This window comes from Hylobates moloch, unplaced genomic scaffold (genome assembly GCF_009828535.3).
Source record: "Hylobates moloch isolate HMO894 unplaced genomic scaffold, HMol_V3 SCAFFOLD_1, whole genome shotgun sequence".
In the NCBI taxonomy this organism is placed as follows: Eukaryota; Metazoa; Chordata; class Mammalia; order Primates; family Hylobatidae; genus Hylobates; species Hylobates moloch.
The window spans coordinates 191,813,382-191,830,598 of NW_026652276.1; the positions used below are offsets into that span (position 1 = coordinate 191,813,382).

General features: G+C 34.9%; 1 protein-coding gene across 3 annotated transcripts in view; it reads right to left on the reverse strand.

Annotated features, from left to right (window-relative positions):
- IMMP2L (inner mitochondrial membrane peptidase subunit 2) overlaps positions 1-17,217 on the reverse strand; it is an 885,601-nt gene that overhangs the window by 294,971 nt on the left and 573,413 nt on the right. For 2 of the 3 annotated variants that reach the window (XM_032761474.2, XM_058426048.1), the window contains one exon: positions 7,136-7,201. In XM_032761474.2, coding sequence (XP_032617365.1) covers positions 7,136-7,201 — 66 coding nt within the window. Of the gene's footprint in view, positions 1-5,947; positions 6,735-7,135; positions 7,202-17,217 lie in introns of those variants that run through there. The other variant, XM_032761477.2, reaches the window with a different exon arrangement.

Below are 17,217 nucleotides of genomic sequence, written 5' to 3' on the forward strand. Positions count from 1 at the left end.
TCCCTCATGTAATAATGAATTCATCTTTTTTCACTCTCAAAGTGTCCTCATTTAGATGATAAGTTATATGGTCATCTTTTTCACTATGGACTAAAAAGAGTCCATTCCCTTACTTCATTGAGGTTGCTAACCACATGGAGCCCGAGATTCCAAAATTCTATAAAGTGGTATTTCACCAAGAGAGAGGAAAAATAATGCTGGACTTCATTTCTAACTGGGCAGAGAAGATCTATGAAACAGAAATACAAGTGTCCCAGTAAAAATGTTGATGCCTTAACAATTTCACTTGTGGTTGCCTTACATTGACTTGCTGGAGTTTAGTGCTTTGCATTCATTTTATGCTTTTCTAAAACAATGCTTCTATTTGAGTCATAACAAATTAATAAGAAAAAGCAATTAACTAAAAATAACATTTTGGTGGAACTAATGGGTCTAAGTATTAGTAGAATCAGCTTATTTTTAATATTTGATGTTATAGATAAGCATACCCATTTGGGTCAATATTATGAAAATGACTGCATTCCTAGCTATGAGATCCAGAGAATCAAGCAATTGCCTTGTGATTTTAATCAATGCTGACATCAAGGTAGAAAGTTCAGGCCCTCCACAGTCTCATCTTTTACATTTATTTGTAAATTCAGCTGAATTCTCTGAAAAAGTACTCTGAAAGCCTACTTTTTGCCTTGTCAATATAATCATAATGACTGTGACTATAAATAACGTAACATAATATAAATAACATAACTACTTTCATCTGAGTCATTTAAAATAACAAACAAAACTATCATGCATGTTACAAACAAGGACACAACTATTTCTACAAGAAGCTAGATATTATTTTCTCAAGAGAAAAACACTTTGACCAGTGGTTTGAGTCAGATTATCCCTCTTTAGTCTATTCTCCAAGCAGCAGAAAGAGTGATTCTTTAAAAATGCCAATCAGATCATACTACTCCATGGCTTGCCACCCTTCTAAAATAAATCCAAAGTCCTTTCTAGGACCCACAAGTCTCTAAAAACCTCTCAGATCTAGTCTTACTTCAGTTTCCCTCCTTCAGTAAAGTCCCAACCATGCTGGCTTCTTGTTCTTCCTTGAACTCACCTATCCATCTTAGGTTTGCATTTGTTTTTCCTTTGGTTTGAATTCTCCTTTCCTCAGACATTAAGATGACTCTTTCCCTATCTTCCTTAATTTATGAGTCTCTTCAAACATCTTTTTGTTACAGAAGTTTTCAGCGAACATCCTACAGCCCCAGACCCTTACCATCTCTCTCTACCCCCTTTTCTACTTTATTTTTCTTCATAGCACTTCTTACCCATGACATTGCATTATGTGTTATATATTTGTTTATTGTCTGCTCCTAACCACTAGAATGTAAGCATCATGAGGACAGGAACACTGTCTCTTCTGTTCACTTACGTCTCTCCAGTATCTAGACCAGTGCTTTTTAAATGAATGGCACTAAGGTCTACACAGTCAATGAACTGATTAAATGAAATTTAACCTGATCACCCAAAAGCAATTTCAAAATTTGTTTTAAAATGTTTTACCCTGTAAATCTAAAGTCCAAAATTTCCCCATTGCACATGAACTTTAAATCAATTTTCTCTAAAATGGTTTTTCATGCTGTGTTGATAAGAGTATAAATGTACACAGACCTCTTGAGAGGAAAATTTGGCAGTATATATTGGAACTAAAAATAACCACAATAACAACAATAACAAACTTGACCCAATATTTCCACCTTTAGCTATCTATTCTACAAAAATAAACACACAGGTGTACAAAGGTATGTGTGCAAGGATGTTCATTAAAGCATTTTGAGTTTTACAAGCTTGTGTTATTTCCGTAATTTCAAACAAATCTTTAAAAGAAGTTGATTTTTCCCAGAGAGTAATGTCAAAGCAACTCTAAGGAGAGCAGATTACAGTTTTACTGAAATGTTTTTAAAGGTAATGCTCAGCAAAGTGACTGCTAATTGTAATGCCCCATTCTGGGATGTCTCATCTTATCTGTCATACCAACCAGCCCTTACCAACAGGTTCCTCATAAGTACAAGGTATGCAGCAGATGACTGGTCTATCTAGCCACAGCTGACAGGACCAGGGAAGGATGCCTACCCCAAACGCAGTAGATCAACTGGTTGACCAGCTGTCTGTCAGGTGGATAAGTCCTAGATCTATATCTCAAAGGGTGACACTCAGATTTCTCTCAGGTAATTCAGACATGAGGCACATCCAAGAAGTCAGTAGTTGGCGGTGGGGCAAAAGCCAACCAAAACACAGATAGGCAAAAGCAATGTGCAAAGGAGAATGCAAGTGACAGAAAATGGAAGTCCTGCAACACTGTCATTCCCATTCCGCAGTAAAGCTAGGCTGAGCCTTGGCTCCTACTGCCCTACTTCCCCAGGTACCCTTAAGTGCTCTTTAAGCTATATTTCACTACATATCTGCTTTTGCCACCTAAAGGAAGGTAAGTACCAGAATATTAAATGGAAGATTGGATTAATCCTTCAATTAATCCTTCAAGGGGTCTAACCTCAAATACTACTGAAACCTACAGTAAGTATAAATAAGTCCTAAAAAATAAGACTGTTTCCTTGATCATTTTATGAAATATCAAATTCTTTCCAAGAAAATATTTTTGGTGGCCTATATTTTAGTTTAGCTCACCTAATAATATCCAGTAATATCCAGAGGAAAGATGGGACTGAAAAATCCACATCACAGACCAAAGCACCTTCCCTGTCGCAAGTCAGGGGACCAGCAGACTAAGGGCTTCTAGTAGTCGACAGCAGATTTCTATAATTTTTAATATACTCTGGCATTTTAAAAAAATTGAGTCACAGAGAAAAGATGTACGTGCATCAGCAAATAATATTCTACTCCCTAAATACCCCTTAACATTTGACATTGTTAGAAAATCATTATCAGAATGTATGTGTTCAATTATTAATATAAAATCCAGGAAGCCAAGGATCTTCAAGTGCCAAAGTTTCAAAGGGAAAGAAGTTTTTAATTTTCTTTAAAAACATCAAACAGTGAAAAATGATTTTTTTAATCAATTATCAAACAGTTTTAGAGGCCACACAGTTGGAAGGTCCTTTATTTACGTTTTTCATTGCTCCATGATAGAGGTGTACCAAAAGGGGACAGATAGACCCATATGACCCTGGTGTCAATTCGCAGACTTTGCACATGGGGTACAGCAGTGGAAAGAGAGGAGGTAGACCTTTTACATCATCGAACTCCCGTTCCCTCGACTCCCAACCTTGCACCATTAACCCTTGCTCTGGCTCTGGTTCTGCTGTAAACCCAATATTTACATGTGCTGAGGAAAGCAACAACTTGTACTTTTCCTCAGAAAGGTCTGTTGTAGGATTTCTGATTGCATAAAGCATTTTATGTCTGATCAAGCTTTGCAGTTTCACATTGTTGACTGTTCAGCTAGTGACCAATAATGACCCATCTGAGTTAAAAGCTGTGTTATCTTTGGATTACAATATAAAATGGATCCCTTGGTATTCCTAATCCTGTTAGATTGCTTTATGTAGACGAAATTTTTGCCTGCTTTGGTGCCACATTCTTTTGGGTTTTAAAAATAGCTTTATTAAGATATAATTCATATAACAGAATTTATCCATTTAAAATGTACAACTCAATGTTTTTAGTATAGTGTATTCACAGAGTTCTGTAACCATCACCACAATCTAATTTTAGGACATTTTCATACTCCCCCAACACAACAAAAACCTTATACTCATTAGCAGTAACTCTCATTTCCCCTCTTCCATGCCTCTGGGAATCACTAATCTATTTCTGTTTCTAGGAATTTGTCTATTCTGGACCTTTCATATAAATGGAATCATACATATGTGGTCTTCTGTGACTGGCTTCCTTTGCCTACGGTAATGTTTTCAAGGTTTGCTGGCATTCTTTGAATGGGATTTGCATCATATCTATATACTGTTTTCCAAATACTAAAAGTGTATTTTGGATATTTGTGATATATACCAAATGGCTTTCTAAATGTACTGCTCTTCCCAGTTTCTGCCACAAAGCAAAAGGCTGGATAGGCTCTTGAAAAAAAAAAGTCACCAAGTTCTTCTAGTTTAGAATGTACATTCTATAAGAAATGATATCTAAGTCATTTTATACTAATAGACTTACCCCCGACTAAATCATAGCATTATATATCCTCCTCCAAATGCTCACTCCATTAAAATAATCAAAATCAAAGAACCTCTTATAACTTAAAATATAAACAATCCAATACAAAATGTGCAAATGATCTGAATAGTTATTTCACCCAAAAAGAGATATGAATGGAAAGTATGTACATGGACAGATACTCAATATCACTAGCCTTCAGAGAAATGCAATTCAAAACCACAATGAGATTCTACTTCTCACCCACTAGGATGGCTATAATACAAAATATTCACAATACCAAGTGCTGGCAAGGATGTAAAAAAACTAAATTCCTTATGCATTGCTGGCAGAACATGAAATGATACAGCCAGTTTCTAAAATAGTTTGGCAGTTTCTTAAAAAGTTAAACATGAACCTACCATAACGCTCAGCATCCCACAAATACAGTTGTCCCTCTGTATTTGTGGGAGATTCATTCCCACAAATATAGATCCAAAATCCCCCCACAGATACCAAAATCCACAGATGCTCAAGTTCCTTACATAAAATGATGTAGTATTTGCATATAACCATGCACATCCCCCATATCCTTAAAATTATCTCTAGATTACTTATTCCTAATACAATATAAATGCTATGTAAATATTTGTTTTACTGCATTGTTTAGGGAATAATGACAAGAAAAAAGTCTGTATTTTTTTTTCAGTACAGACACAACTATCCTTTGTTTTCTCTCTCTCTGAATATCTTCCATCTTCAGTTGGTTGAAACCAAGGATACAGAACCCATGCATACAGAGGGCCAACTGCATACCCAATAGAAATGAGAATATATTTCCACCAAAAGACCCAGATGTTCATAGTATTTATACCAATACCTATAGAATTGCTCATAATATCCCCACACTGGAAACAATCCTAATATGCATCAAGTTGTGAATGGATAAACAAAATATGGTAAGTCTATAAAATAGATTATACTCAGGAATAAAAATAAACTAATAACATGCACAATATAGAGAAACCTAAAAAACACTGTTAGCAACAACAACAACAAAAAAACACAGACACCAAAGACTATATATTGTATAATTCCATTTAAATAAAATTTCTGGAGAAGGCTAAACTCTAGAGACTGAAAGCAGACCTGTGGCTGTCTCGAGTTGGGAGTTAAAGTAGGAGTTTAGTGCAAATGGACAAGAGAGAACTTTTGAAGGTAATAGGTAAGAGAAGTGTTCAAAAACTAGATTGTTGTGGGGGTTGCACAATTGTATACATTTATACTAAAACTCATTGAACTGTATATTTTAAATGGGTGAATTGTATGGTAAATAAATTATACCTCATGATTTGGGATATAAGAAGCAGTGAAAATTAGTGAGCTAAACCATTGTTCTTTTGTCTAAATAATTAGGAAGTTAGACATCTTGGAATGTACCAAACTCTGAAAGGATATTACTTATTTTTTAAGTGGAATGGTGAAGTTTCCATACATCAAAAATCAAATATATTTTTCAATTTTGGTCATTGCTTTACTTATTGATACATGTGGCTGATTAAAATCTTTTAAAAACTTGAAGAAAAAAAAGAACTTCATTGATACCATGTAGGCCACTAAGGAGCACTCAATCCTGACGTGAAAATTGTTGCTATGAATTTCTACAGCAATAAGTTCTCAAATTGTTTGGTATCAGGACTCCTTCACATTTTACAAAATAATTGAGAATCTCAAAAAACTTTTATTTATGTGGCCACTATTTACCAGTAATTATCACATTAGAAATTAAAATAGAAAATTGTTTTAAAATTTCGTTTATTGATTCAATTTAAAATATCAATAATAAACCCTTATGTTAACAAAAAGAATATGATTTAAATAAAAATTATAGTCCTTTTCCAAAAGCAAACAATAAACAGTAAAAATAATGATTTTTTTTTTTTAATTTTTGCAAATCTTTTTAGTTTCTGGCTTAATAGAAAACAGCTGGATTCTCATATCTGCTCCTGCATTCAATCAACTCCAATATTACACATCTGGAAAACTCCACCGTACACTCACAAGAGAATGAGAGTCAAAAAAGGCAAGTAACACCTTAGTATTATTAGCAAAGTAGTTTTAATCTCATAGACCCCCAAAGGGTCTTGGGGATCCCCTGGGATCCTCTGGCCATGCTGTGAGAACTGCTGGCCTGGAATCTGCTCTAAAACTGACTGAGGTTCATTTCAGTGAGATTAATTAATATGTACTATCATTAATACAAATACTTTAGGATCAAGTTTTTTTAGAAAACAGGGTCAGAAAACTTCCTGAATGTAGTATTCAAAGCATTTTGGTTACCACATTGTATGGGCCTGGCTAAAACTTGTTTAAAGAAAGGAATCACAATGAGACATATCATGCCACACAGTATTTACTTGCTGAATGTCAACAATTGTTCTTGATTTATCAGCAAGTACAATAAATACAACATTACTAAAGGCTACTTAAACACCTGATTGTTACAATCTTATCATCTAAAGCTTTCATTCTTGTCACTGATTCAGAAGTTTCTGTTTCATATTCTTTTCAGTTTTCTCCCATCTCTACGAGTACAAGAGTCCTCTTAGTTTCTGCATTTGCTTCTAAAATAGTTAAATGTTCTTGAATTTTTTTAAATGAACCTTAACATCATAATGTTAAAACAGTCACACTAATTTTAATATCTGATCAATAATGATTTAATGATCATTTTAGACTATACGGTTAATTTAAATTAATATTTATCCTATACTTCACAATTAAAGAATAACAATATGATCAGTAAGTTTATCTATATTCCTTACAACCTGAAAGGTTAATGATGCTCATTAAAGATGTACCAGCTCATTTGGAATGTCTCCAAAACTTTGGCCCTCGTGGACTTGAGATGTATTTCCCAAATAATGTAGGTAACAGAACTCTAGATATTTAAAATTTGAACTCAGAAACAACAGTAAATACTTACCTGACAATATCTCCTTCAAGAGCAATCACTCTCTTAATGATTTTCTGTTCTGGGTTTTTAGGAGACCTAGAACAAGAAGATAATGTTATACAATCAGTTATGTCTTGTTGTTTTAGGAAGATGAAAAGAAATTATAACAAAATAGGCTATATTAAAGTCTTTACAGATTCCTTTGCACCCCATGACATAACATTAGTCTCACTTGGGTTCCAAGTGATATGAAGTGACTACTGAAGTAATTCTCATTTTAAATAAACTCTGGGGAAAAAAAAAGCCATGTTAAAACTTTACAAAAATAAAAAATACAGAGGAATAAAACATTTTCTTATTAAGGAATAAAGTTTATTATTAAATTATTATTGTTGTTAAAGATAGGTTCTGATATGGTTTGGCTCTGTGTCCCCACTCGAGTCTAATTTCTAATTGTAATCCCCATGTGTAGACGGAGGGGACCTGGTGGGAGGTGACTGGATTATGGGGTTGGTTTCCCTCATGCTGTTCTCATGAGATGTGATGATTTAAGAATGTGGCACTTTCCCTTCACTTGCTTGCTCTCTCTCCTGCCGCCATGAGAAGATGTGCCTCACTTCCCCGTATCCTTCTGCTATGATTGCAAGTTTCCTGAGAACTTCGCAGCCATGTGGAACTGAGTCAATTAAACCTCTTTTCTTTATAAATTATCCAGTCTCAGGTAGTATCTTTATAGCAGTGTGAGAACTAACACAAGTACTTAGAGGAAAGAGGATTAGTACGTAAGAAAATGCTTGCACATTTCTTTAAAATGATAACATACTTCAGTTTTTTTTAATTTCATTTAAAATTAAGGAGTTTTTATTTAAATCCCATAAAAACAATGAAGATGCGAAGCATTTTCTTTAAAAAATAAAGAATTAGAGAATTCTTTGAAACTACATTTGGGTTTAGCCATTTGATGATTATAGAATTCAGAGTGCTAAAACAGGGCTACTGACAGTTAAAATAAATTGATGGGTTTTGATATACTTAATACAGACATCATTTATTTCAAGCTACTTGATTATGGTAAATTTTCACTTACAGTAATACTCTTTAAATAAATCTCTGCCTCTCCTGGTATATATACCCTACGCAGTTCCTTTCCACACTGTCATAGGATTCATCTGTGAGGTCAATAGTTTGTGGTAAAACTGATGGTGCATCACTTTTGAGATTATGTTATAAAACAGACTTACAGGCTCTCCCTCTTTCTCTCCTTCTCCCTCTCCCCTCCTTCCTTCCTCTTTCTATTTTTTCCTCTCACGTCTCTTTCATGGATCACTCTAGAAGTCTGCTCTGTCCTGAGCAGCCTAAGGAGAGACTTGTGGTGACGCAGGAAGGTCGGCTAACAGTCACATTAGTGAGCTTCAAAGCACGTACTTAGTCAAGTCTTCAGAGACTGTGGCTCTGATCAACAGCTTGACTGCAAATTCATGAGAGACCTTGAGTCAGAACCACACAGCTAAGATGCTTCTGGTTTCCTCACCCTCAGAAAATATGTGAGTTAATAAACGTTTGTTGTTTTAAGATGCTAGACATTGGGGTAATTTGTCATGCAGCAATGGGTAACTCTATCTTAATATGGTCAATTTCCTGCCAATAACATTTTAAGCCTTTTGATTTAACAGAAACATCTCATACATCACATAAATGATCATTTAATATGTATTTCAAAATCATGCATAGATAAAAATATTTTAAATTCAAGTCACATTTTGAATTGAAGTACTTTTTAAAAGGAATGTAAATGTGCAAAAACTGAAAAGATCAAATATATTCAAACTGTACATTCCATCAAAGGAAATGTGCACTTTCAATAAGATTTATATTTCACAATATGTCTTGCAGAGAAAATGAAATCATGTAAGCTAGTTGCATTTATTTGTAACAATTAGTTTCACAGTTTTTCACTAAGTTAATTTTTTTATTTTAAAATGAAATTTGATCAGAGTTTTGATTGGCCTCATCCCTTTATTAAATCAAGTAAATATTATGTTTCTATAACTTTAATGTCATTTATGTACAGCTGAAGTGAGGGGTATGGGCATATTCAAGCTAATGAAATTAAGATACTCTCTGCAGGGTTACTTATAGACCTTTTAGAAAAATGCCCCTCGCATGTCTTCTATTTTAAAAACTAGGAAAGTATAAAATATTATTCAGCCTCAGTGGTCATCAAATAATTGCATATCAAAATAATGGATATTAAAACACTTTCTTACTATATTGACAAAGATGTACTACTACTAATAAAAATAAATTGCTGTTGAGAGATTAGGGACACTGGTACTCTACATATAAACTATTTGGTCATGTAACATGCCTTTCTATAAGACAATATCAAGATTTTATATTCTTTTAAACATAATAATCATACTTCTAGAAATGTACCCTAATGAGATGATTACAAATGTATGCAAAATTTTGGCTACATGGATAGTTAAAGCATTACTGTCTATCTGAAAAAAGAAAAAAATTCAACAAGAGCAGACAGGTTAAATAAACCATAGTCCCACTCACATGATAAAATAGTCATTAAAAATGATGTTATAGAAGAATATTTAGTGATATGGAAATATCAACAAAATGTATGGATTGAAACCATATGTTAGAAAATATTATTTGTGGCATGATTTCACATCTGTAATAGCAGAGAGAGAAATGTGCATCCATTTTTACTGGGAACTGAGGAAAAAGATTCTGCCGGGCGCGGTGGCTCACGCTTGTAATCCCAGCACTTTGGGAGGCCGAGGTGGGTGGATCACGAGGTCAGGAGATCGAGACCACGGTGAAACCCCGTCTCTAGTAAAAATACAAAAAATTAGCCGGGCGTGGTGGCGGGCGCCTGTAGTCCCAGCTACTCGGAGAGGCTGAGGCAGGAGAATGGCGTGAACCCGGGAGGCGGAGCTTGCAGTGAGCCGAGATTGCGCCACTGCACTCCAGCCTGGGCGACAGAGCGAGACTCCGTCTCAAAAAAAAAAAAAAAAAAAAAAGATTCTAAAACAAAAGGAAAAGGAAAAGTTCTGTGGGGATAAAAGCTTTCATGCTCAAATTTTTGGTCCAGATTATTGGGATATCATTTAGCGGATGACAACTATTTGTGTTATATGACATTACCCAAGAAGACATGCTCCAAGATAGGGGTTAAGACCTGAATTATCAAGTTTACTGCCTAATATTGAGGTGAGATTAACATTAATGCATTAATATAAAAAGCAACCCCTATCAGTGTAAAAAATATTTTATGCCAACAATGTTTAAGCTTTTGAGATTCTTGAAAGGTATTCTATATTTTAAAATAATCTATATTTTAAGATCATGAAGCAAAATAGAGTATGCAAAGGGAGCTATCTATATAATTAAAGTTTTACGAATTACTACTTCAAATACATCTTTAAATTTTAATGTAATATTAAACTCATGAATCTAATCAAATAATTTCAAAATGAAAAAGCTATTACTAACATTAATTCCATTACTGTTTAAAATCTATATCTATATTTTAATCATTAGGCTGTTGAATGCATTACTTTGATGTAAGTAGAAGTGCTCAGAGAGTTATTACAGATTTACATCATGAAACTTATTAAACTTCTCTTTGTCTTAATTTTCTTGGCCACTTGCCTATCTACTAGAAAATATGAAGAATAACAAGTGAAGGATTATGCTTTACTTGAGGCATACAATGTATGCTCCCCAATAAATACTAACATTTACATTTAAATTTATAAGTTTAGTGTTTTCATAATAAGCAATGTTTACAATATTTATTTCTGGGATGTGGATTTTAAACATTCTGTTTTATGCTTATGATTTAATTTGGCAAGATTTCTCCAGAGACTTGGATGAGGAGCCTAGAATTGTTTCTTTACTGCATGAGTCTTAGCAGTTCTGTGTGGTATGGCAGAGAATGTCTGTAACCAGAATGGCTGAAGGTCAAGGAGTGGGGTCTAATGTAGACATAACAGAATTTCCAGTCTGTGTCACTAATTTCATGTTCTTTTATGTTCCCAAAAGGTTATAATTTTTACCCTGTTGGGAGCACTTGAAAGCTACTTTGGCATACTCGAGACCCCTCTTGTATTGTGGGGATGGAGAGATTAGCATATGTCCCACCTTCTCTTTTCCTGACCACCCCCACCCTGATCCTGGTGTCACATAAATACCTTAACCCTGGGTCTAAGCATTCTCTTCTCCCATTTATGATAAAATTTTAAAACCTGCTTCTGTGACTTGGGTAGATTTCTATATTCATACAGTTCAGAATTGGCCCAGATTATCACAGAATTAGAAGTAACCTTAGCCACAGTCTAATGTAATCACTGAACCCTTAAAAATACTACATGTATTGGACACTATTTACACTGCATATATCCCAATGAGGTCTAAATCTAATGCTTTATTATTGAGGTGAAAGGAGAAACGAATATTCTGGGGATGTCTTCTATTACAAGAGGATGTTTTTCACTATCCTAAAGGATAAAGCATGCATTAAGCCATATAACTTTACATCATTGTAATTTTAAAAATGTATGTTTTTCTATTCTTTTATCATGAAAATAAGTAGGATGAAAAGTCCACTCGATACAATGATAAAAAGTATTATCAAATGATAGCTTATCACCTCCTTTCCCTGTTAAATTTGAAAAATGTTGCCAGAGTTTAGCATGATTTTCACAGTGGCTAGAGCTAAAAGGCTTTGGAGTATATCTGGCTCTTCCTCTGCTTCTTTTAATATTGCCCATTCTCTATTACCCAAATTTTCCACTTGGTGGCCATGTGATGGTCCTCCTGTGCCCTGCAAATCCATGGACTGGAGAAAAATGGAAATAGAGTCTTGCTGTTACTATTCCTTTCTGCTGTAGGTGAGCTGCTCCCTCTAGGCAAGCTACATAATCTATCTGGGTCTCATTTTCAGGAAGGTAAGATTAGATCAGAAATCCTAAACCAGTGGCCAGACCATCAGATCTGGCTTACAGGAATATTCTGTTTGATTCTTGCATTTAAAAAAAAAAATCTTGAGCTAGCTAAGCAAATAGGAGACGTCATATAAATTTATTTCTCTTGAAAAAATAGGTAGATCTGGCAACCCTAGTAGCACATTCTTGCATGAGAAAAGTCCACTGGAGGCTGGGTGCAGTGGCACATGCCTGTAATCCCAGCAGTTTGGAAGTATGAGGAGGATGGATGGCTTGAGCCCAGAAGTTTGAGACCAGCCTTGGGCAACATGGTGAAACCCCATCTCCACAAACAAAATTAGCCAGGCATGCTGACATGTGCCTGTAGTCCCAGTTACTCAGGAGGCTGAGTTAGGTGGATTGCTTGAGCCCAGGAATTGGAGGCTGCAGTGAGCAATGTTGATGCCAATGCACTCCAGCTTGGGCAACAGAGTGAGACCCTGTCTCAAATAAAAGTCCATTAGAACTGAGAAGCAGACGATTTGCCACAGTCCCGCCAGCTTGTTTCAGAAACGTGTAGTACCTGAGGGCACATGAGTCTAGAAATCTTGAAAAATTTTCCTACCTAAAGCATCATGTAATTAGTGAGAGAAAATGCATAAAAGGTCTAGCAGGAATTCTATCACATCGTAGGTACTCAGTAAATTTTAGACATCCCTTTCTATAATAAATCCATAAAGGAGATCAATTAACTGGGCCTAAGACAAGAGTTACAATCCTTTTTGAAGACTTACATGGATAGACTATATTTAAACCCTCTAATAAGAGAATTTTCAGGCTCTCTTTCACGGGAGAACAAGAAAAGCATTGTAAAGGTTTGGTCAAATTTTATTACATAATTAGCTAAAGAAACAGCAAAACTAAATATAACTGAATCCATATTGAAAAGCACAGGTTTATTTTAAATTAGGTGGGTATTATCTGTAAAATCAAGATAAAACTGAATAATTTTTAGTTTTAGATTCTGTACACTTGCAGTACTACCAGTAGTGTGAACTTTGTACATACTGCCCCGTTTTTAATGATTCATTTTTAAAATTCAATACCGTTTCATTAGTTAGCACTCTCAAAATTTTTATGTAGGTCAGTAGTATTTCAGCTACCTTCTTCCCCTTGCTGACTTCTCTTTGTATCACGTAAATCTTTCAAAATTAAACAAAAGAAACTATAGACTTTAGTTGTTTTTTGGGTTCACTCTTGAAATCCTCTCAAGCCCGGAGCTTATAACTTCAGATGTAGTTTCAGAAAATGATATATGTATATACAATCCCTAAAAATCACTTTTGCTCTGATATCCCTGAGAATGCTCCCCACCAAGAGCCTCATTACTGGCAAAATGACATACAGATGAAGTGGCAAGAACCCATGTTAATGTTTCAAATTTGTCTTATTTTCTAGAAGGGGAAGGAAAGATCATGGGAAAGGAACTCTCAGGCAGAGGCGGAAGATTTTTATGTGTATAGAAAACTTTAATGAAAATAGAGTCAAATTTCAAGCAATGCGACTTACACAGTCTCATTTTGTGGGGTGAGGATGGAATAAGAAAGGTATGCTTTACCTACATTGGCCATTCTCTCAGAGCATACCCTACCTGAATCAGGCTACTAAGCAGCAATAGACTGGAGAGATTCCAGTCAGGTTTCTAGTGACCTAAGAAGGCAGCAGCAGAAACATCACCTTTATGTTTCAGATTTATCTTCTACAATTCCTTACATAGGAAAATGTATTTTAACAGTACTGATGAAACAACAAAAGAATGAACTTTAAAGAATTGAACTGCTGTTTATTGACAAAAAAATGTTCTTGGTTAAATGTAAGAGTTATTTCACTTTCACCAAATGTGATTAGGAAAAATTTAATAAGCAAATAGTGACAACTGGTCTTATTAGTGAATCAGCCTTGATTATGTAAAATCAATTAAATTTGTATTTATGACTCTAACTTCTATAATTGAAAAGAGCTGTGTAATTGAGTATTTTTGATCCTGAAAAACAAATGTCTTCATTTAACTATGAAAAACTTAAGGAATTTAGTATAATCATAACAATAAATTAATTTCCAACAATGTTTGTTAACTCAAGCATTTCAAAACACAGAATAGTGCAATCTTCAAGTATTTAATATAATTATAATTTACTTCACCATCTAGAATAATTTGTATGTAAATGAATATATACAGCACAGAAACAATATATAGCACATATGTAAAATGTGTGTGTATGTGTGTGCACATGTATTCTACCATGTAACATGGAGTTATGGCTTTTAAAGGAACTTTAAAAAGGATCTATAAGGAGACTTCTGGTTGTGAAAATTATATTCTCTAATTTATTTTGTAAACCTTGATTTTAATATATTGAATATGCTTAAAGTTGAACATATCTGTGGAAATGAAGGACATGAATGCTAACATAAATTTACATACTGACTACTCTTTCAATACAGATTCCCAAGTGCAGACCTTCATATAGAAGCACCACCGCTCTGTTCCCAAAGATGGACATGCACTCAGAAACATTCTTTCCCTTAGTCAAGCTAGGTTTCAACCCCCCATCCAAACTACCTCACTGAGTATGGCTTTGCATGGAATACCACTTAATGTCATGGAATAAAACAAAATTAACTGCTCTTCAAAGGAATAAATCCATCAATCTAGCCTCATAACCCTAACACTTCAGTTAAGCTAACCAGCTTTAGATATTTGGTTTCAGTCAGGTTGGGAAATAGTACCACATATTTTTGGTAGATTTGAAGGATATTCATACCACAAAACACCCTGAAAACGCAAGCTCTTTGTATTTTCTGTATCAAAGCATATCCATTGCCATCTATATGGCACAGAGAAGGCAAACCAACTGAATTGCAGAATGAATACTAGTATACAAGAACTGAGGTTGGGACCTTTAAGTCAATGTCCATGCAAAATATTAGAAGTACCGGTAGCCACCTGGAGAATGTTATTGAAGAATGGCGCAACAGTCAGCTTGTGCCCAACACAGCTTACTCACCAGTTTGCCATGATATTGGTGATATTGTAGGGTATGAGATGCCAAGCTTAGGGTAGAAAGCATCTTGGTAAAAGTGAAGAAAGTAAGCATAAGGCTAGTCTTGAGCATTTTACCTAGAGCATTTTATGGTTACCATATGATATTTTTTCAGGGTCAGGAAAGACACAGATGGGAATGGAGACACTTCAGTGGTTGCCAGCATTGGGGATTGTTAGTAAAGGAACCTTTACAACTGAGAATCAGACAGGCCAACATACCATCATCCCATGGATGCCAGCAAGGAAAGGTGTCCATCAAGGTGCAGGGTACCTCCCCTGATGCCATCACACTATAAACTTCTGGAGTTTAGATGTTGTTCTGACAAGATAAAGAACTATAAACAGTCTTAATTTGTTTTGAGTTGCCTCAGAAAGTTCTTACGTTTACCCTGAATTGAAAAGCATTGTTTGCAATAGGACACTTAAGTCTTGCTTGCAATAGGACACTTAAAATCAGCAACAGCAAAATAAAGTTATATATTTTTGCATACCTGATTTTTATGGCCTGAAAATTTGTATCCATTCCATTGTCTTTATTGCATATCTTTTTTGATTAATATGCTTTCTAGTGACAATCGAGATACGCATTATTAATGTTTAAACTGTGCTACTGGATTCAAAATTTCCTAGTAAAACTGAGTTAGGTGTATGTGTGGGGAGAGGTGAGATGCCGCATAATCAATGATACTATCCTAATTTCTCAAAAATGCTCAGTCTCCTGGAGAATGTTGACAGTGTGGAGGTTAGAACATAAGTAGAATATGAAGTATCCTGACACATTTCTGTTCCAACCTTGTTGAACTTATTAATTTTTGAAATACAATGCTATTGTTTTGCAGAAGAGCTCTCAGGCACCAGTAACTACACACAATTTACTCCTTTGAAAAGGTCAACTTTATGCCCCCAATTGTAGACTGGAATAGTATTAGCAAATTGTTTCCAGAAAAAAAAAATACATGATGCTTGGGATTTTATAAAATCAACTCAACTGATCACCTCTAAAAACAGCATTATCATTTATTTGCTCAGCTTGACAGCCACTCATTCAGCTAGCTCCAGTTGCTACATTATCAGAAAATTTTTCTATATATTTCATTTTCTGCTATTTATATTGCAATAACTTGTACTATGATAGTTTGTCAATGCTTTAACCTAAATAATACGAAAATTAAATTAAATGTCTCCTATTCTTAATGTTATGCATATGTTTCTAAGTCTTCCAGTATTACCTTTTTCCTTTCTGCTGGATAAATTACATGGAGCTATAGAGAGGGGGGAAAGAGCTACAGAAAAGGCTTAATTTGGAAAGGATTTTTGGCAGCTGAGAATAAATATCTTTTGGAGGATGGAGGTAAGTTAAGAATGGCAAAATTTAGGTCAGGGGTTAAAAAAGACTGTGAGAGATCGTAAGGGAACTTTGGCAACAACACAAGAAAAACGGGAGATTTACTGCCAAGGATGAACAGAAGTTATCCCACTAGGGTAAACCAAGCCGAAGAGGTACAGAGCAGTGAGTAGACAGAAAAACACAGCCAGGTGACTAAGAAGAGAGAGTGCTGCCTATGGATTCCACAAAGAGAACACAGAAACACTGACATGGAGAAGACAGATCCTCAAAGTTCCTATGTTAGGGTTCTACTCATTTACCAGGCGCCTCAGAATGAGGGAAAGTTTGATTATCATGCTGTTACTCACTCTTCCTATGTTTGTCCTTTCCCTTATTAGGTTAGCCTGGAAAACTTTAATTGTTTGTAAGAAAATGCAGAGGTCAAAATATTCCTAGTCAATAGAATAGAATGATGGTTGCCACAGATTGTTGGTGGAGGTTGGGGGCAGAAATGGGGAGTGGCTGGTCAAAGAGTAGATCTATTGTACAGTGTGGTGACTCTACTCAATAATAATGTATTATATACAAAATTGCTAAGAAAGTAGATCTTCAATGTTCTCACCATATACACACAAAAAGGTAAACATATGAGGAAATGGCTATGTTAATTAGCTAGATTTAATCATCTCACAATGTGTGCATATGTCAAATCATCACATTTTATACTATAAATACA